Source organism: Cupressus sempervirens, chromosome 10 (genome assembly GCF_028749045.1).
Source record: "Cupressus sempervirens isolate cs-2001-9-10 chromosome 10, ASM2874904v1, whole genome shotgun sequence".
Lineage (NCBI taxonomy): Eukaryota > Viridiplantae > Streptophyta > Pinopsida > Cupressales > Cupressaceae > Cupressus > Cupressus sempervirens.
The window spans coordinates 48351364-48372694 of record NC_143127.1 but is presented as its reverse complement, the minus strand read 5'-3'; the positions used below and the strand labels follow the sequence as shown (position 1 = coordinate 48372694).

The following is a 21331-nucleotide window of genomic DNA, read 5'->3' as shown; positions in this document are numbered from 1 at the left end:
GATACATGAAGTGATCAATATTAACATCATCATAAGGGTTGTGTGATCAAATTGCCTACATCATATCCACGATATCATCTTTAATAGATATAACACATCTATATTGGACAAGTTTGATGTTGTATTGATAGTGTAGTCTTGGCACCACAAATGCAATATCCAATCGTTGACTAATATTTTTTATTGGAAAAAATATTGAGTATAAATTAAATGGTTTGAACATCTAGATATTTTTGAATAATAACATAGTCTTGTAGAGAAGGTTTCTTATGTACAAATAACCTCGATATACATCGTCGCCACTAGTTTAAAAATTCATATGCCAACATGCTAATAAATGTTAATCAATACATCCTTGACATCAAACATATTATAAAAAGTATTATTATTGTAGTTACAATTGATGCCACACATATTGATAGGTTCACCATTTGATTGATTGCAAATAAAATTTATTTCTATAACTATAATAAGACTCAAAATACAATTAATCATATATGAATATATGTATATGCATGGAAAGTCGACACAAGGAAAATTAACCTCTAATAGTGCATGGAAAATGATTATAAGGACAAAAATGTTCTTTCGCTAGTGCCAAACCACATATGCATGTGGTCAATAGTGAACCAAAATGGTAGCAGATTAAATTATATTGCCCTCTCAAATAAATATTAATTTTTATTAGGTGAGAAACTCCACATGTTTTTGCCTTTCAATTAGGTAATTTTTCAAAATTTTATTGGAAAAATCATATTTTTGGTTATCCAAGCTAATAGGTAATGATGCAATAGGGATCGTGTATTAGGCAACACCTTGAAATGATCACTTTTTAACCCTTGTGTGCATAAAAAATCCTACAACATTGGTTGACATTGCTAAGAAGCCAAAACAACAATATAAATAGTTAAGTCATACAAACACAACAACAACAAAAGTCAAAATTTGATACATTGTTTAGGATATGTGAGTTCATAAAGTTAGTTGTAATGAATATTGGTATATGCTTTCCCTATATAAATATATAGGTGAAGCACAAGGTAAACAAACTTGATACAAAATTATATCCTTCTCAATATGTAATGTTCGATAAATACGACTTTTTATCAATTAAATAATTTTCTCTTTATATTCTCTCTATATAATAATAAATGTGATGTATGTGTATTTTAATTTTGAAAGGGATCTTTAGACATTGGAACTCCATAAAACAAATCTCAACTAAAGGAGGGTAAAATAAGAGTCTAAATTAAAAACTATAATTGTCATGAGTTTCCACATTTTATATGGTTTGTATGATTGAATTGATTGGTAGTGACTATATAAAATTGATTAAAAAAAACCAAGTGTCCCCTAAGTAAAATTCAGTGTCTTTGTTTGTTGTTGTCCAATTGACATATATAATTAATGATAAAAGACTTGTGATCTTGTAAAAATTCAAAATTCAAAATTCCATCATAAAAATATGAAAAATCGATTCATCCACACACACACACATATATATATATATATATATATATATATATATATATATATATACACCCTACAAAAGAATCTTTACTTTTTACAACTTCTATGAAATGGGACTCCGTGCAGAGGGACCACATAGGAAACAGAGAAGAAATTTGAAAACCTGTAATACACTAATCTTCTTCCCTACATGTCTGTTTAGGACTAGGCTTCTTAAACCCTCACCATCTGTAATCGCTGAAGAAAGGCATTTTGCAGTCTAACTCCTGGTCAGGTAGATCTTACATTCTCAGTCATTTATTTTTTATTTCAAATTCTGCTACACTTCCAAGAAAGGGCTTTGTAAGCTAGGTAGGATTTAAGTTGGAATTTTGAAAACCTGAATGCCTGTAAAATATATAGAGTTACCTTTCTTTCAAATCCTACCTAATAAACTGAATATGAGCGCATCATATGTATCTATTTTGTTTTTGAGCTCAGATGTAGAGAGTTTGTCATTTAATTTTTAGCAACTTCATTTAGAGCTGGAAATCTTTGCATTATCTTCTTTAAATGCCGGATTTTTGTTTCCTCCGTCATTTATCCTACTGTTGTGTCGCATTAATAGCTCAAAATCTCCCCAATTTCTTACCCTAGAACATTTTTAGTGTCATTTATGGCTTACAATTTCATCGCCTGAACATTCTCGGCCATACCTAGCATTCTCCCTTTTCCCTGCCAATTTTGGCCCTGGACAGCCCTGCCGATCTAGAAAAGCAGAGAAAGCAATGGAAACATTTTAGCTTTTCACACGAGAAGAATTATGATTTACAATGAAATGTGTGTTGAAATTAGTAACTTTCTCCTATTTAATCATCTGTTCTGAAATTATATTCACTAGAAAACTGTAATGAACAGTGTCCTTTGCAGCATGTCTGTTGGAGGACCATATCCTCCCTTTTTTCGCTTGGAAAGGAAAAATTGTAGAAAACAGCTGAGATTGTTCTTTTTTTGCTTGGAAAGGAAAAATTGTAGAAAACAGCTGAGATTGTTGCAGGAGTCTTTGTAATCAACAATGCTTCAATTTCGCCTTGGCACTGTATTGACTTAAGACTACTTAATAAGACTATTTAACACTAGTCTGGATGCGTATAAATTGCCAGGTAGCCACTACCCAAACCCGTGACTCTTTAATCTTAGCCGTCATTGTCAGCCTCATGTTTTACACTTCAGCACGATCCTTCCAATGTGTTTTCTCCGCTTTACCCATGTCAGGGCAAATTAAATTTTAATGATCATTTCCACTTTCCCAATTTCCTATTGTCCTGTAGTCTGAATTTTATTTTATTTAGTTTTTTCATTTCAAGTAAATTTCAAATTTATGTAGTAGATTAGTGATTTTTGTGGTTTCATAACTATTGTAAGAAACTTTGGTCATTTATTTTTATTTTTTATTTTTTATTTCTTTTGATCATTTTGGATGTCACACGTTGTACCAAAGTGGAACTATATAATGTTAGTTTTTTTTAGAGACATTGTTTAGGATTAGTTTATAGAATATTTTTGAGAGAGATCTTTAGATAATTTGAACGTGAAATTATGATATTGTATGTTTAATGAAGAAATTTTAGAAACTATTTTCATGAAGGAGGGATTTCGGAAAATAAATTATAATTGTTTTTAGATCTATAGAATTTTTTCATCAATTTTTAAAATATTTTCAATGATATTATTTACCATTACTACAAGATATATATATATACATTTTTTCACAAATTATGAAAACTTCAATACAAGAAGCTTTTTTAGAGACAAGATTAAAACTTAATGATATATTTCCACTGCTTTCTGGTCGTATCAAATTCCAACCTGATCAAACAATTCATAGTTTGATTGCACCGAATTTCAACTTCTTCTGTTATAATAATAATAATGATTATAATAATATATTACTTTAATTATAATATTGATTATAATAATATACTATTTTAATTATAATATTGATTATAATATATATATATATATATATATATATATATATATATATATATATATATATGTATGTATGTATGTATGTATGTATGTATGTATGTATGTATGTATGTATGTATGTATGTATGTATGTATGTATGTATGTATGTATGTATGTATGTATGTATGTATGTATGTATGTATGTATGTATGTATGTATGTATGTATGTATGTATGTATGTATGTATGTATGTATGTATATGGGCATTTTTCACAAATTATGAAAACTTCAACACATAAAGCTTTTTCAGAGATAGGCTTGAAACTTAATGATATATTTTTACAGATTTTTGGTCGTAGCAAATTCCACATATATATAAAACCTAATCATGAAATTACAACCTAAGTTTATAATATATTTTATAGCTTATCCATAGTTTTCTAAGTTAATTAATTGGAGAGTCTACTATCTACTATTGCTAAAACAATGACTATAAGAATGGAGAGGACCTTGTCAAAGCCTCATGGTTCAACAATTATGGAAGCAAATTCCTCCTCATGTGGCTTGAAGCATATGGAAGGAAAGAAATAATATGATCTTTAGAGAATCTGAAAACACTATGGAAGTTGTCTTCAATTCCTTTTTATAAGTTACTCTCGAAAATGTTTCTCTTAGTGGGGAAATCTTCCTTTCCTCGAGCAATTATGAAACATCCCTTGCAAATTTGAGATATTTTGGAAATGTTTCCTAGGTGTTCTCGTATCCATAAAATATTCACTATAGGAAATGAGGGGTTTATGGTGGGAAACACATCTGCGAGTAGCTTCTATTTTTAATTATTTTGTGAATTAAAAGACGTGATAACCATATTGAAATTTGGGTCAAGGTGTTTGGTCAAACAATTTCTCTGTTAAGAATAAGGTACCCTTCTTTTGATCTTGATAGGGTCTATTTCTTGATTCCTCTTTTGCCTCCCTTACTTTATGCTACAATTTTGCCATGATCTTGGGCCAAGAGAGATAAGTAATTTGTTTTATGAACATTCACGATTTTAATAGGATACTAATCGATTAATTTTGCACTACTTTTGTGGAAAAGATTGATGAGTTAAGTCTTCAACATTTGATTATGTGAATATTCTCTTTAGTTACAAATGTGTCTTAAATATGGATATTTTCCTCCATTGTTGAATAAGGGCTCCCAATGGTTCAAAATTGTACAATAAAAGGTATGAGGAAGAGTCTCATGTTTGAAATATTCAAGACTAGCTAGGTCCTGAATATTTCCAACAATTGGTATTCGAGCATTGTGGTTCTCAGGATAAAGTTTGACAACTTGAGCAAAGATCAAGGACAATGGAGACATTCAAACTTGACAAAGCTATTCACAATGAAAAGTTAGATCTAGAGATGGCCATAGCTCAACTCAAGAAAGAAAAAGAGCATCTTTCCCAATCCCTAAAAAGAAGGAAGGAACTTACAAATCGGATAAATGACCACCAATATGTTGAAGAAAAGATTGAAGATTTTCTCCCTTCAAGTAGTTAAGATGAAGCAAATGATGCAATCAAAGAACTCCTAGAAAAGAATGGCTCCCTGCAAGAAGAAGTAAGAAAATTGAAAAGAGAACAAGAAATTCAGTCAATAAGATTGTGTGAAATCTTAGAACAGAGAAATAAGACAAAAGAAGACTTGGATGCAAGGAACAATGAAATTCAAAATCAATCCCTTCAGCAAGAAGATCTTATTGATCAACTCTCTAATGCAAATGAAGAAATCATGAGTCTGAGATCTGAAAATGAAAGAATAAGGAATGATCTGAACTCTAAAAGACAAATCAATGAAAGGTTAAGGAGTGACTTAAACTCTGAAAGGCAAATCAATGAAAGGATGAAAATTGATCTAAATTCTGAAAAGCAACTCAATGAAAGAATAATGAAATCTCAAGCAAACATGGATCAACTAAATAAGCAAAATGAGCAAAATCTTTATAGGAAAAAGGGTAAGGTAGGAATTGGATACAAAGAAGAAGGCGAGTCCTCCAAACAAGGTGCACAAAAGAAACAAAAACCTACCTGTAATCACTATGGTAAGATAGGTCATACATCAAACAAATGTTGGATTAATGTAAAAGCAAAATTCAATGGAAAATGCTACAATTGCAGTCAGCATGGTCATAAAGCTAATGAATGCAAAGAAAAACCAAATTTTGAGGGCAAGTGTCACAAATGCAAGAAACAAGGTCACAAGGCATCTGAATGCAGATCTAAGTTATTCAATCTAGCTAAACAATTTGTAAAGGCAATATTCAATTGGGACTACAACACTTGGTGTAGATGTCATTACTGTGGAGAATATGGACACATTGGCATGAATTGTATTAAACATCAGATGAGAAGAAAGGATACCACCATAAGATGTTACACATATAGTAAACTTGGTCATATAGCTAAGAATTGCATGAATACAAGTAGAATTGAAGATGAAAAGAAAGCAAAAGCAGATAGCATCAGGAAGCGGATGAGATAGCAATGGATTCCTAAATCTACCAAGCAAGCTAGTTCAATCAATGATAGTCATGTCACTCAAGAAGTGGGTGACTCCATCATTTCCAATTAAGTTCTTAAGGAAGAACCAGAATTGAGTTTTCAAGGTCACATCTTAAACAGTTCCAATTGAAAGGAAGTAAAGATTCATATTGGTATTCAAGATACATAAGGATCATTAGTAAGATCGGTAATAGTTATCACCAAATTGACTTCTCTACCGAGCAAGGTTGGGTCATGGACTCTATCGAGCGAAGTCGAGAGTAACATGGTTATGTTTGGTTGCTGAGTTACAAGTTTTCACTGAGCAATCCGTACAAATAGTGGATGACAGGCTGTCATGCACAATGTCATCATGGCTCCTGCCATACCGAGCATTAATGGGAAGTTTTATCAAAAAGGTAGGAAATCAACTTCATTTTCACTGAGAATTCAAAATATTGCGAACAGAGTGATTTGCAAAGCATTCAAGCGACTTTGAGCATAATTTGTAGCGCAGATCTTTCAAAAAATTTCTCAACTTACCGAATTATCATGGCATTTGGTAGTAGCAGCAAGGCAAAGAAAGGTTCTAAAATGTTGGTGTGAGGTGTTCAATGGAAAGCCCCTAACTTCAAACTTGTGCCAGCGATTGCCGAAACCCTCAACCCGAATGGAGCTCAATCGCAGATCCCACCTAAGGCACTTCTTATAAATGATATTCAAACTCATTTTAAATGTGCTATTTAGGAGATAGGAACCCTTGAAACGGATAATGCCCTAAGTGAACTTTGTGTCAACAGAATTCTCAAACCTAAGCACAAGCATTTGGAAGAGAAAGGTTTAACTCATATTCCTCACCTACCTCGAAACTTTCAAATCAAGTGGATTAGGTATATCTTAAGCCGAGTTCATAATGGTCAACTGTGGTTGGAGCAACCAGTTTTGATCACCAAGAAAATGATACATCACATTACTGGTCTTCCCATGATCACCAAAGCTAAAGCCACTAAAACCCTAGGTCAAGATGAGATACAAAAGAAAACCCTAGTAGAATGGGATGACAAAGGAATGAAAATCAGTAATGTAACTAATACAAAATTGAAATTTGGCATCCATGTGATAGCACACAAGATTTCTAGTTGAGTTGACTCAATAGTGTGTCATGCGAATCAGTTGACTTTGCTTTTAAGGTCATGAAGAAGAATCTATCATATGACTTAGCATATTTGTTGTTGAAGCAATTGAACAAAAACATGGAAAGCATTAGAACTTTAAAGAATAACCCATGCAAATTTGGTTCATTGTTGACATGTTTGTTTTTCTATGTTCAAAAGTTTTTCCCTTCTAAAGGCATGATTGTATGGAGAAAAGATATTGTAGTTTTATATTAGTGAATATATCATTGAAATAGGTGAAAACTTTGTTAGTATCATGGACAACTATTTTGAATCCTTCAAAGAAAAGATGAATAATAGATTTAGGATACCAAAGAAGTTAGTTGAAGACTATAAGGATGATGTTTTCTTTATGGTAGATAGTGACAGAGTATACATCTAGGCAGTAAGGCCCAGAGTTGTGTGGGTAAAACCTCTTCCATATGAGGTTAACATTGATGAGGCTAAGAAAATCATTGAAGCCTTGGTAAATGAGCCTATAGATCCAAAGACATCTTACTTAGGAACTTATGATGAAGCAAAAGAAAGAATTGAACTTGAGATCAAGCTTCCACATGCGGTAAACAAAGGCAAGAGGAGGATAACAAAATTAAGAACAACAAGCACCCCTCTTATGTTAACCAAAGGTAAAGGAGAAGATGTGGAAGAATCAGAAAATGAAGAGGAATAAAAAAAGGTAGAAGAGCCAGTAAGCAAGCAAGGCAAAGTAATTATCACCAAGCCACCAATGCCATTCACTATTGTATTTACAAGGAGATCCAGGAAGAAAGAAGGAAAAGAAAGAAATGATGTAATCTTCAACCGACCTCCTCTTACATTTCAAGAAAAGCTAAAGACTCTAAGAGAAGGTGCTAGAATAAACAATTTTAAAGCACTAAAGTATGAGACAAGGACTCTAGTAGAGTAGAAAGAAGTTGAAGATCTGGTCATAGACAAGCTAGGCAGATGGAAATTCTCACCAGACCAGCTAGCATCTCAGGTCCCTGCAATTTTGTTGGATAAGGTCAAGGTTAGATGGGAGAACACCAAGCAAACTATCAAAGACATTTTTGCACAAACATTAAAACAGTTGGTACCCAACTTGATAGATGCAGAGGTAAATAAAAGACAATGAGAACAAAATGATTTTAAAGTTCAACACTTGTCTAGTTTTGATGAAAGATATATAGTATGTTGTGAAGAATGCTACAACCCTATGGAAAAATGTATTCCATCTTCACAAACCGAGTGATTATCCTGTTGAAATCAAAGATGATGGTGATGATAGTGACAAGGATGAAGACAATGATGAAGAATCCACTCAATTTGTCACAGTTGATACATAAGATTATCAAGAGCTAATGAAGGATGATGAAGAAGAAAAAGAGGAAGAAGCTATAGAAGAAGCCAGGCAAGAAGAAGAAGAGGTTGACCCAATCAAGATAGCTGCGGTTGTCATAGCCTCACTTCCTCACTCTCCAAGTAAACTTGCAACATCATCAAGCTCGGAGATAGCTTCAGCAGTTTTGATTGTGACAACCATTGATACATCAAATGTCTAATCACTCCTTGCTACCTCTCAGCTCAGTACATCACTGATAGAAGTGTCTAGCACTTCATCCACTGAGCTGCAACATCCTTTAGTTACTGAGTTAGCTTCAGCAATGGATATTGAATGTTCTACAATTTTAAGCTCCTTAGCTGTAAGTACCTTAGTTGGCATACTCCTATAAGTGCTTCAATTGTAAATACTTTTTTCAGTACTTCTCTTGCAAATATTTTAGTTTTGGGAAGTTTGGTAAATACACCAATTTTGGATTATGTAAGTATTCCAGTCAGTATTCCACCAGTAGACACTGTACAAATTTTCACTGCTAGTCCTACTATTTCCACTATTATTTCTATTCCAAATTCTAAAGCATCATTTCAAAGACAGTTGAACCAAAGATTTAACCAAGACTTTTGATTAGTGGAAAGGAAATAGATGAAGATATAGATCTGGATGAGGAAATTGAAATTCCCAAATGGGACTTTGATAATATCTCTGTGAATCAAATGCATATAGTTGGCCAACTTCTCCAAAATAAGGCAAAGCAGAAGAAACCTAGAGAAGAGAGGGACAAAGAATATAGTATTATTGAGGAGGCAAAGAATATTTTGACTAAAGCTATAGGTGTTGAAGTTGATACTTCTCAACACATTTTGTTACAATTAGAAGAGGCAATTAGTAAATTCAATGAAAATTCCAATGTTCAAGATAAGTTAATTGAGAAAGTAGAAAAGAAATTTGATAACAAAGTGCTTAAGCACATTGCTCAACAAATAGCTATCTAGCAAGTAGAACTTTCTTCAATTTTGATAAGTCTTGAAACTTCTTACACAAATGTAACATCACTTTTTGCAAAATTATGTGATATTATCGGACATACTAAGGAGATAAAGAGAAAATTGAATAAAATTGATGAATATCTGATGGCTAGTGCAAAGCAGTTGCAACTTGACCCTAGTTCAAGCTTTGCACATCATATGAAGATCAGATTCTTATCAAATATGCAGGCAGAATTGTTGAGAGAGGAAGCAGGGATCAAGTCTACACTCATAAACATTCAGAATATGATCCTTCCCATCATGGATACAATATAAAAGCACATTGCCCATTCTAAAACATTGATCCATGACAAAAATTTCTCAATTGCAGATCACATGATCGAGCTCTATGTAGGAGTGCAAGTTGCTCTACAAATGTGGAAAGTTTTGCAAGGCAACTGGATAAGACCTTAACTCTCATTCTTAAGGTACATTTTGATTTTCTCTCACATTTTGGTGTCTCCATATAAATAGATTGTGTATAAATCTTTGGCATTATTGTCAAAAAGGGGGAGAGATATTTGTAAATATCAAGAGAGAAAGATACGATACTGGGAGATACACTCAGTATGTCAATATGCCTGACATGACATGTATGTTGTATGGGGGAGAATCCTACAAAGAAAAAGTATATATAATAGAATTACAAAGACAAATTTTGAAAAATCTCAAAAAAAATTTAGCATGCCATATCGAGCTAAGTATCACGCTATGTTGTACATAAATTTTGGCTGATATGTGTTTTTGTCACTAATGCCAAAGGGGGAGATTGTTGACATTCAGTCAAGTTTGTTATTAGTGACAACACTTATTCAGATTCTATATACAATGTTTTCCATGTACTACAATTCAGATTGAGCAATTTAGTATTTACCGAGTAGTTTAGTGTCTACAGTTCAGACTGAGTAGTTCAGTGTTTACAGTTCAGACCGAGCAGTTTGGTGTTTACCAAGCTTCACAATTTCTATCGAGTTAACAACTTAAGCCAAGTAAAGATAGTGTTAACTGAGTTGAATGAAGAATAGTGTCTACTGAGTACATTCATGGTAAACAGGGAATGCAGTTTATATCGAGTTATACAGTATCTATTGAGTCACCAGTAGATACCGAGTTCGAAGCTACGTTGAAGTGATTAGTATGGACCAAGCCTCTACTTCTACCAAATGCATGATGATGCCGAGTAATGACAGTGGATGTCGTGTATCAGAACTTCTTTTCAGAACCCAAACATCTACGTTTGGGCCGACTTTGTGATATTGGTGTTAACTTGTGTAATGGCCGACTTTGTAAATATTTAAATTGGATTGATATATATGTAATGTATTGTATCATATCTAAAATAGTATGAACATGAGATAATGGGAATGGAATGTAAGCAAGCGAATGTGAATCAACAGTAGAGTAAAGTGTACTATGAGGCCATATCAGGAGCAACAGAGTTATATCTATCACATAAAGGTGATCAGTACTTCAAGGATCTCAATCAACAATTCAGTTGTAAGTCAGAGATCTATTGTTTCATCCTAATAGGTGAATAAGCTTCAAATCCTTTAACAAGGTAGACTTAATAGTCTTTTCTTAAATCTCTTTATCGAGTGCATACTTCATTGTATGTTTATAAAACCTCTAACAAGGTGGACCTAGCAGTCCAAATTGCTCCTAATAGGGAAAATCATTAGAAGTGATCAATGTAAGCCTTAACCAGCCAACTTTATGTTGCAGTATTGAAGTTTTGTGGGTATCATCCCCACCCCAGTTTTACTTTCTATTTGGAAGGTCTCTGGGTCACCAAATATTGTGTTCATGGTGTCTTATGTTTCTCAATTTCTTATGCATACAATAGATTAGAATTATTAATATTAATGCAGTTAAGTTCTGAATTTGTTAAAAGGTTTTGAGGTTACTGATTCACCCCTCCCCTCTCAGTAACCTAGCTAGTCTTGAATATTTCTAACATCTCATTATTAGTGGTTTGATCTAATCCCTATGTGGAGTGCAACCCTCTCAACATTGCCCATTTTGGGATAGGCCACACTTGCATTCTTTCATTGCAAAAAGAATTTGACCTTACCCTAAGCACCATAGGCAAGACTCATCCCACCTCTAGAGAAGGTACATTAGTTTTTTCTTTGGAGCCTTATGCTCCTTTTTTAACTCTTTTAAGGTTTTTTTCCTAAAATTAGTATCTCTTAGTGTTGAAAAGATTGTTGAAGTATAGAAATGAAGGAGATTGATGAAACCTATCATGTTATTGGTGGTTTTTCCCAAATTGGGTTTCCACGTAAAATTCTTATGTCAAATTGTGTGAATGATTTTGTGGTATTTCATGTTTACATTTTTGCAAAATTCATTTGACCTAGGACAGTAATATACTAAGGTTTGAGGTATTGGATGTTCAATGCATGCACATGTATTTGTTAAGTACTGAAAAGTTTTATTAGTACCTTTGGACCTTGGATAACTGATTCACCCTCCTCCCAGTTATTCTAAAGTATTCCAACACTTACAAGTATTTTTCCCAATATTCTCTTTAGTAGGCTATTTTGGTAGGAAAATCATTCAAGCAGCTTTTCATAGGAGTCTTATTCTTCACTTGATGCTTTTAAGATATTTTCTTAATATTTCTATTAAATAAGGCTATTTTGGTAGGAAAATCCTTCAAGAATTATAGATTTTTGGGCCAACATATGAAATCAAAGGAAGTCATCCTCAACCTTAGACATTCAAGCCAACAATACACAAATTATTTGCTTGTGTATAAAGAGAGGTTAGATATTTTTAAGAATATCAAGGTTCATTTATTGGTCATGCAATTTTTGGTTTAAATTGGGTCATATACTTTTCTTCTAGATCATGGGGACACAATATCTTCCTTGTTCAAAGGATGATATTGTTTTATTAGTATATATTTTTGGAATCCAAGAGGAGAAGGGGCAAGAGGCAAGACACACCTTGGGGATGTACACAATAGCCTACAAATTACTTGCATAGGATAAGCTCAAGCCTCAGAGTCCAATATGAGACCAATTGGGAGCATACCCATGACTAAGACAACTATGTTACATGTACGAATTAATACCATGCATTTTTTAATCATTTATAATTGTTCTAAATTATTTTAATTTTAAAATTATATAATTAATTTCATTCTTTTAACTACTTGAAATTTACATAAAAGTATACATTTCTATAATATTTATGTAAACTAGTACATACATGTATAAATATTTAAGTGACTAACTAGATAAATAAAAAAAACATGTATACATATTTTTTAAATTTTAATTTAAGACCTGTTTTAAAAATTACGCACAATTTTTGTTAAAGTAAATTATTTACTTTTAATCTTTTGTTTAAGAGTTAATATTTTTCTTATATGAATATTATTTTTAATTTTCTTGTTAAAATATTAAATAAATTAATGAACATATAAGTAGTTAAACAAAATTAAAAAATAAATATTATTTATTTTAATAATAAACATAAGAACTATTTTATTTTAGATATTGATTGTAATTGAAAAGTTATTTTACATAAAATAATTTTAAAAATAAAATATTTATTTTTATTGTATGTGTGTGTGTGTGTGTGTGTGTGTGTGTGAGAGAGAGAGAGAGAGAGAGAGAGAGAGAGAGTGCAACATATATAGCTAATTATAAAACCATATTTATAAGATGTCTATTTGGATTAGATTAAGTTGAGTTTTGGTTCAAAGTAGGTTCTTATACCTTGTCCAAAGGTTAGCAACAAAATTCTTTGTGTGTGTGTGTGTGTGTGTGTGTGTGTTTGAGAGAGAGAGAGAGAGAGAGAGAGAGAGAGAGAGAGAGAGAGAGAGAGAGAGAGAGAGAGAGCAACATATATAGCTAATTATAAAACCATATTTATAAGATGTCTATTTGGATTAGATTAAGTTGAGTTTTGGTTCAAAGTAGGTTCTTATACCTTGTCCAAAGGTTAGCAACAAAATTCTTTATGCTTTATACACTTGAAAGATATAGATTTTTAAAAATTTGAACTCTCTTTTTAATTTAAAATCTTATTAATTTTATTGACTTTTTGACAAAGGGTGTAATAGTTTTCATTCACATATGTAGAAGGTGGTGAATGAAATAATTTTCTTTAAAGTAAAAAATAAAAAGAGAATTTGAGTATTTTATTAAATGTTGCAGTTGCATCTTATAGATAAAGAACATGAAGTAGTTGATGGGGCGCTTCAAAGAAATGTGACTTCATCAGTAATCACAAGGATTGTTGTATAGATTTTTTAAATTTTCCTTTCTAATATTCTATTAATTTTAACTATATGCCTCTATATATAACTTATATAACTTGTCTATCTAATCAGTTATATTTTCAAATTTCATAAATGGAAATATATTTATATCTATAGATCTTATTTGCAATTGCTATACAACCAACAAACTTTGCTTAATTCTAAAATACAGCTTTATGTGCATGCAAGCTACAACTTTATCAAAATCTTATATATAAGAAATTCAATTATCGTTTACATGTGTGTTTTTAACTGATAGCAAAAACCAAATCTTCCACTCTTTAACTTTGTGAAAGCCCAGATAGTCTCATGGGAGTGTTCCTCATGCATACATTATGTTGCCCATCCTTTGAGCCAAGAGATTAATTACTAATTGAGTGCCTCATAGTAGCTTGTCATTTCAAGCCAACACATAACAATACTAACAATCACATACAAGGTAAGTAAATAGTAAGGAAAAGGAAGGAACAAAATCCAAATATAATGTCTTTTAAGAGATTTCTCCTTGCTCAATGCTTTGACCAAAACACATAAGAACAAAGCTCTACAATACTATGAACCTAAGTACAATTTATCTTTAGACATTAATTTTCCTAATCTACAAAAGAGTAAGAAACAAACATAATACAAATGAGAAAGACCTACCTCACAAGTAGTTTCTATTCAATACAAGGTTACTCCTGCATGGTCGGGCATACACAATCCATCTCACTACATCATCTTACAAATATTCAAAAGTCCTCCAACTTCAAAGCGGAGTCATTTATGTCAGTGTCGTGTCACGCCTGCTTTGATAAGATGTATAACTTCAACACGTGGAATGAGGTCATAAAATCACAGTGAGAATAAATAAAATGAAAACTTTGGATACATTTCATTGCCACTCACATATTAGAGATGACAACTTCATATAGATTTGTAACTTTGTGGAGCTATGGCTATTATTATGTCTTCTATGGGTTCTGCTGTGGCTCATGTGTATGCATTGTGCAAAAGCTACTGTTTCTTCTTATTGAATGCTCCCCAAGTGCATCTACAGTTTATCTACTGTCATTTACTTCATCCCTTATTTATTAAGCTTGAATTTGATCGTTAGTGATCATTTGGGGAATAGGAAAATCGAATATTGTGCAAAAGGGTCACCACTGTGTTCCGTCTCATCCGAAAGACAGCATTGCAGGTGCAAATTAGAATAGTTATCACTCATCCAGAAGACAGGATTGCATCATAATACCTTCTGATTCCTGAACAGTTTGTTTAGGGCAGTTATACTAGTCTTAATATTGTGTAATTAGAAAGGCTACAGAGTGATTACAGCTACGGTATAGCTTATATTAAAAACAATTCTGTATTAGACAGTTTGTTACTCTTCTTAAATTTCTTTCATTTTGAAATTATTAATAGCCCATTTTTCTGTCTGATTCAAAATCTGCCTTTTTCCCAAATTTGCAGCACGTCAGATGGACAGGGAGAGCAAAGATAAAGCTATTGGTATTGATCTGGGGACAACTTACAGTTGTGTGGGAGTGTGGCAGCAGGACAGAGTTGAAATTATACCTAATGACCAAGGAAACAGAACCACTCCCTCCATGGTTGCTTTCACCCCCAATGAGAGACTCGTTGGAGATGCTGCCAAGTTCCAGATTTCAACTAATCCAAGAAACACTGTGTTTGATACCAAGAGATTAATTGGAAGGAGATATAGTGATCATTCTGTGCAGTCTAACATGCAATTGTGGCCTTTCACTATCGTTGCTGGGAAGAATGACAAGCCTCTGGTTGAAGTAGCTTATAAAGGTGAAAAGAGAGTATTTGCAGCTGAGGAAATCTCGTCTATGGTGTTGGCCAAAATGAAGATGACAGCCGAGCAGTACCTCAAGTGTGATGTAAAGAATGCTGTGATTACTGTGCCTGCTTATTTCAATGATGCACAGAAGCGAGCAACTAAAGATGCTGGTAAGATTGCAGGGCTTAATGTCATGCGTATCATCAATGAACCAACTGCAGCAGCAATAACTTATGGCTTTGTTGCATTGGAAGAGGGAAAAAGAAACATTCTAGTTTTCGATCTCGGAGGAGGAACCTTTGATGTATCTATAGTTACAGTTGAAAGAGGCAAAGCTGAGGTAAAAGCTGTTGCAGGGGACATGCATTTGGGAGGTGAAGATTTTGACAATAGGATGCTCAATTATTGTGTTCAGCTGTTCAACAAAAAGTATAAACTTGATATGAGTAGTAATCCCAAAGCTCTTCGAAGGCTACGCTCAGAGTGCGAGAGGGCAAAAAGAAGTTTGTCTTCTGCAGTAGAGACTGTAATTGACATAGATTGTCTCCATGAAGGACAAGATTTCAACACAAAGATAAGGAGAGCCAAGTTAGAGGAGCTCAATGCAGACTTGTTTGAAAATTGCATGAAATTGGTGAAGCAATGCATGGAAGACTCCAAGATGAGCAAAGAAGAAATCAACGACATTATATTAGTCGGAGGTTCTTCACGCATACCCAAGGTGCAGGAATTGCTAAGTCAGTTCTATGAGGAAAAGGAGCTCTGCAAGAGTGTAAATCCAGACGAGGCAGTTGCTTATGGCGCAGCTTTGCAGGCAGCTGCACTGAACAAGGAAAACATAAACTTGGTGTTGGTGGACGTGACTCCTTTGAGTCTTGGGATTGACATTAACAATGGTGGTATGAAAACAATTGTTCCTCGCAACACCCCAATTCCTACCCTGAAAGAGACATGTGTCACCACAAGACTTGACAACCAGACAAGTGTAATATTTCCAATTTTTGAAGGCGAGAGGCCTTTGACTGCACAAAACAATCTGGTGGGTGAATTTGTGCTGGATGGAATTCAGCATGCTCGGTGTGGAGTGCCCAAGATAAGAGTTTGTTTTGAAGTGGATGAGGAGGGAATTCTGACAGCCTCTGCTGAGAACAAGAGAACAGGGGTAAATAATCAGCTGACTGTTACAAATGAGCGTGAGAGGCTGAGCAAGGAGGAGATGGATAAAATGGTGGCTGATGCAGATGTATTTCGAAAAGAGGATGAAGAAATGGCGAACAAACATGTTGCTAAAAACAGTCTGGAGTGTTATGTTGGTAACATGAAAAACAGGGTAACGGAGGCCAAGTGCAAGGGGACAATGGACACAAGAGTTGCAGAAGATATCAGCGAGGCACTTAATAACGTTGAGGAGTGGTTGGATGAGAATGATTATGCTACAGTTGAGGAATTTCAAGCCAAATTCAATGGTTTATCCTTGAAATGTCGGTGCTTGAAATAAGAGGAAATACTAAGGTTTGTCACTAAAGTTTTATAGGCAGTTAAGTTTGATAGAGGAGAATTGGGTTCTTAACTATTACCCTGATTTGTGAGCACACCTTTCACAGAAAAGCACTTAAAGAAACTGGTGGTTGGACATCTGTGCCTATGTTAATATCAGCATAAATTGCAATAAGATGCCGATGAAAGAACATATGAAATGGCCTGTAAAAGGGGTAACTCTAACCATGGAAATTCGATCAGCCCTCTTGATTTGTGAACAAGTTCAAAAGAGTCGTCCTAAAGTGTGTTCTACCGCACTACGAACAAGATAATTTTCCTCGCCGATTTTTTATTGAAATTTAAATCGTGGAGTGTTTTTATATTTGATGAAAATTTAGCAGATTTCGATCACTTGATCACTCCAAATGGTTATAAATTTTTTTTTTATAGTGTCGAAATTTTATTATAGTCAAACCTACACGATAATCTTGGTAGCAAATGAATTATGTTTTGGATGACGATTTCTATTAGTTGTCTTCACATATGGCTTGTTTATTCTTTAGACATTTATGTAAATGCTTGCTGACAAAGTTCAAATCTAAATTCTTCATTTTTCATTCAGTTTTGTTTAGAGAATGTTTAAATAGATGTACTTAGTTTTGTATAATATTAAGTATTTTTTCTATATTATTTATTAATATTTATAATTTTTTTCTGTATATTTATATTATATTATGCATTGTTTTTTAATTATAAAGTAGTCAAATAAGGGGGCTGGTTCTTACAACAATCAAATTGGTCAACAGCCAGCAGATAACCACCAGACAAAATTACCCCATAATGCTTACAATCACAAAAACATTAACCGGATAGATGAAAATAAGAGTTTTAGTAGGCTTTAAACTACTATTGCCTATACCATAACAACATAAACAAAGGCACAACCGTCTTAAAATTATCAAAGTTCGTAAACCAGCAGACGAAAAACATAAGGAAAAAAAAGGAAACGACCCTAATTGGGCTTCTTGTCATCCTTCCCCTTGAGGAGGATGTTAGCCCAGTCCTTAGCCAGGAAGTTGAATAACATTCTGGAATCCTTGTTGGTTAGATCACCTTCTTGGTTGTCCTTCAGCAAGTGCAAGGTGGTAGCCGCAGCGTGAGTGACCTTGATAGTGAACTTGGCCAGAAGTCTCACTCTTTCCTGTAGGGCATAGACTTTCTCCCTCAACTCTTTATCAGACAGTTTCCAGGCCTCTGCAGGGGTCTCTTGCATATCATGCTGGTTACCATCCACCTGATCCTTCGCAATTTCTTGCATAACCAGTGGGTTAGGGAAAACATTTTCTTTGGTTGTAACCTTAACCAATGAGGACACTGTCATGGGGGAGGGCTCTCTTTCCACCGTGTTAGGGAATTGGTCCCATGTGAGGTCCACACACCCCAACGCAATGGAATCTGACACATGAGTCGTCTCTTTCCCACCTCTAGTCACACCTCCCGAACTAGACATATTGAGGAGTCTGAGACCTCCACCTCCTCCCCCTCCATATTCCCCCCACCAAAGTTCAAGTTCTTCTATTTAACTCTTTTCTTAGGGTGGGTCGTCTCCTCCGAATCATAATCCTCCTCTTGCAAGGCCCCAGACCTCAACTTCCTTTTTGCATTGGACTTAGCAATTCTCCCGGACCTCCTCCTACCACTTCTCACCTCATCCTCAAAGTCCTCCAACTCTTTCTCCTTACCTTTCTTCTTCCTCTCCACAAGGGACCCACTATGGGAAGGCTAGGGGGTGGGGGCTCTAAGTCTAGTAATTCTGAGCGGGATTTGGAGGGGACGAGGGTTAGGGAGAGTAGGGATATCCACCTCAACAATTCTGGGAGGTAGCAGAGCAAGGTGAAATTGATAAAGATGAAACATCAGCCCTTGATGAAGAATGGTATAGTTAAACCCCTTCCTCATTTTCTCCTTAACATTAGCAACCGTATCAATCAAATCATGTAACTGAAAAAATAGGATAGAAATGCAATCACAGTGATAGAAATGGTTCAGAAGAGGAAAATGATAATTATAGCAGACACCATACCTTCTTTCAAGCGTTAAATACTTCATTAGCACCAAACAAATTTCATTCCAAGGATCTGGGAGCTTTTCCCTCATAAACCTTCCCCTATGACGAATGGGTTCTTCGCCTTCCAGAAAGAAATGATTTAGGCTCGCCTTATCAACAATCCTAGTCACCTTCTGCCACTTCCTCCCCTTCATAGCAAGGCCTATAACCACAGAGATAACTTCCTCAGAAATATGGAACGAAATACCATTAATAGTAACCTTTCTATCCTCCCATGAGTTAACGAATTGCAGAGAACAACTTTCATCATAACCATTCAATGCCTCCATAAAGAGGATAAACCCTCCCTCTTTGACCATATACCAAACCAACGGTTTAAGGGCATTGTCCTCCACCATCGAAGGTTCAATGTGAGAAGATCACCACCCATAGTAGCAACTTCCACTAGAATTCTCTTCATTTTAAAAAACCAGAGGCAATTACTAACAATGCATTCACACTTAGGCAAACAAAATGGTGGCTTTAAGTATTCATAAAGGCCTTTATTGTTATGAATAGTCACATCACATTTATGCTGAGTTGTCACATGTCGCCTGTTGTTGCTCCAATTCAAATTTTTTCCATCATTCTCAATACACCCAAACCTTTTAAAATTTGAACTTTTACTCAACATTGAGTATGAGAACATGCATCAGAAAATCATTAAACATACACCCATATCATTCTTTAATATCCTTTCCCTTTCGAAACATGCGAGATAATTATCACATGTACCCCTTTCTTCATGCCTTGCCATCTATCCTCTGACATCTCCCCTTGTGCCCACTCAACAATGAGCTATCATCATTAATCGAAAAAGCCTCCCAACTAAACTTAGTCATGATTTAATGTCTGTGTTCACTAAGAGTCTTACCAAGTTTGGTAAGACTCCCAAATCTCTCCAACACCATAGACCCTCTACTTTCAGTTCTATCACCGCCAACCCGTCTGCCACCCCATTTCCTTCTTGAAAAATATGCACTCAAATCTCTTCAGGATGATCAATAAATGCCTGATATCTTCCACAACCCTTTTGTTGAGAAACATGTGTCTCAACCTTGCAATCTTTTCTTGGAAAATTCCAGAATTAGTTTGTGGGAGCTTTTCACTTGTTTATGCATTGGAAAGTGGTTAGTGAGTTGTTAAATGAGTCTTGTCCTTAGTAGAATATAGGTAGGCTATTTTTAGAGCCTTGATGACTCATTTTGTGACTTTTATGGGGGTCTAGACTAAGAGACAAAATTGTGGACGGGATTACTATTTTAACTTGGTTGTTTTTCCATATTGGAAATGTAAATGTCAAAAATGGGTAACATGTGGCATGGTAGTTTTGCCTATGGTTTTGTAAAACCATAAGTGGTTTCCAGGTTGTAAAATCACTATAAAAGGAGGGCTTGGGGAGGTGTTTGTGTAATTGAGTTTAGTTTGCAAGACTGGTGTTAGAAGGAGTCTCTCCAAGTTCGAGTTGTGGTGATGAGCTCCTGTAAGAACTTGCATTGCAAGTGTATTGTAATCATCTTGGTTTGATAATACAGTGTGCGAGTTTTGGAGGGTGGGGTTTTTCTCCCAAAAGGGTTTCCCCACAGTAATCACTGTGTTGTGTGTTCTTTGTTATTTTGATTATGTTATTATGCATTTCTTGAGATCTTTGCAATAGTTACTTTGATTTGCATAATCGTCCTCTCAAAGATTAGCGTAGGAAGCAATTCCGCGCACCTTTGCTTCCTTACAAGTGGTATCAAAGCTTGGCTAGTTTTGGTTCTATTTGTTGGGTATAGGGATTTTTGAGGTAATCAAGGTTTGAGTGGGAGCTTTTGCAGAGCATTTCATTTCTGTGTTGCAGGATTAAAAAGATGGCAAGCATGTTAGGGAGAATTGATGTTGAAAAGTTTTTTGGCACAAACTTTGAGATATGGAAGCTGAAGATGGAAGATCTGTTGACTGATCGGGATCTATGGGATGCGATTGATGAGAACAAGTTGAGGCCCACAGATCCAACATTAGCCGCACAATATGATGTGAATGATAGAAAAGCTAAAGGTCTCATTAGATTGTGTCTTGCAGACTCGATTCTGATTAATGTCCATGAAGAACCTACCACGAAGAACCTTTGGAAAAATCTTAGTGAGATCTATCAAGCGAAATCACTTGTGAATAAGATTTTCTTGAGGAAGAAGTTGTATTCCTTGAGAATGGAAGAAGATGGACAAATTTTTG

At 34.5% G+C, this 21331-nt stretch overlaps 1 protein-coding gene across 2 annotated transcripts; it reads left to right on the top strand.

Moving 5' to 3' along the window:
* Nucleotides 1–1607: 1607 nt before the first annotated feature.
* LOC149532501 (heat shock cognate 70 kDa protein-like) lies at nucleotides 1608–17389 on the top strand. 2 transcript variants are annotated; one of them, XM_089805548.1, is made up of 2 exons: nucleotides 1608–1744; nucleotides 15195–17389. In XM_089805548.1, exon 2 carries the CDS (start codon nucleotides 15203–15205, stop codon nucleotides 17024–17026), a length of 1824 nt encoding a protein of 607 aa, XP_089661674.1. In that variant the 5' UTR covers nucleotides 1608–1744; nucleotides 15195–15202; the 3' UTR covers nucleotides 17027–17389. The 2 variants fall into 2 exon arrangements, with proteins under 2 accessions (XP_089661674.1, XP_089661675.1); XM_089805549.1 differs by having other exon boundaries at nucleotides 1610–1739.
* Nucleotides 17390–21331: the final 3942 nt, after the last annotated feature.

Bases quoted from the DNA above. Each gene is read 5' to 3' on its own strand.
- LOC149532501 (XM_089805548.1), top strand. From the start codon at position 15,203: ATGGACAGGGAGAGCAAAGATAAAGCTATTGGTATTGATCTGGGGACA.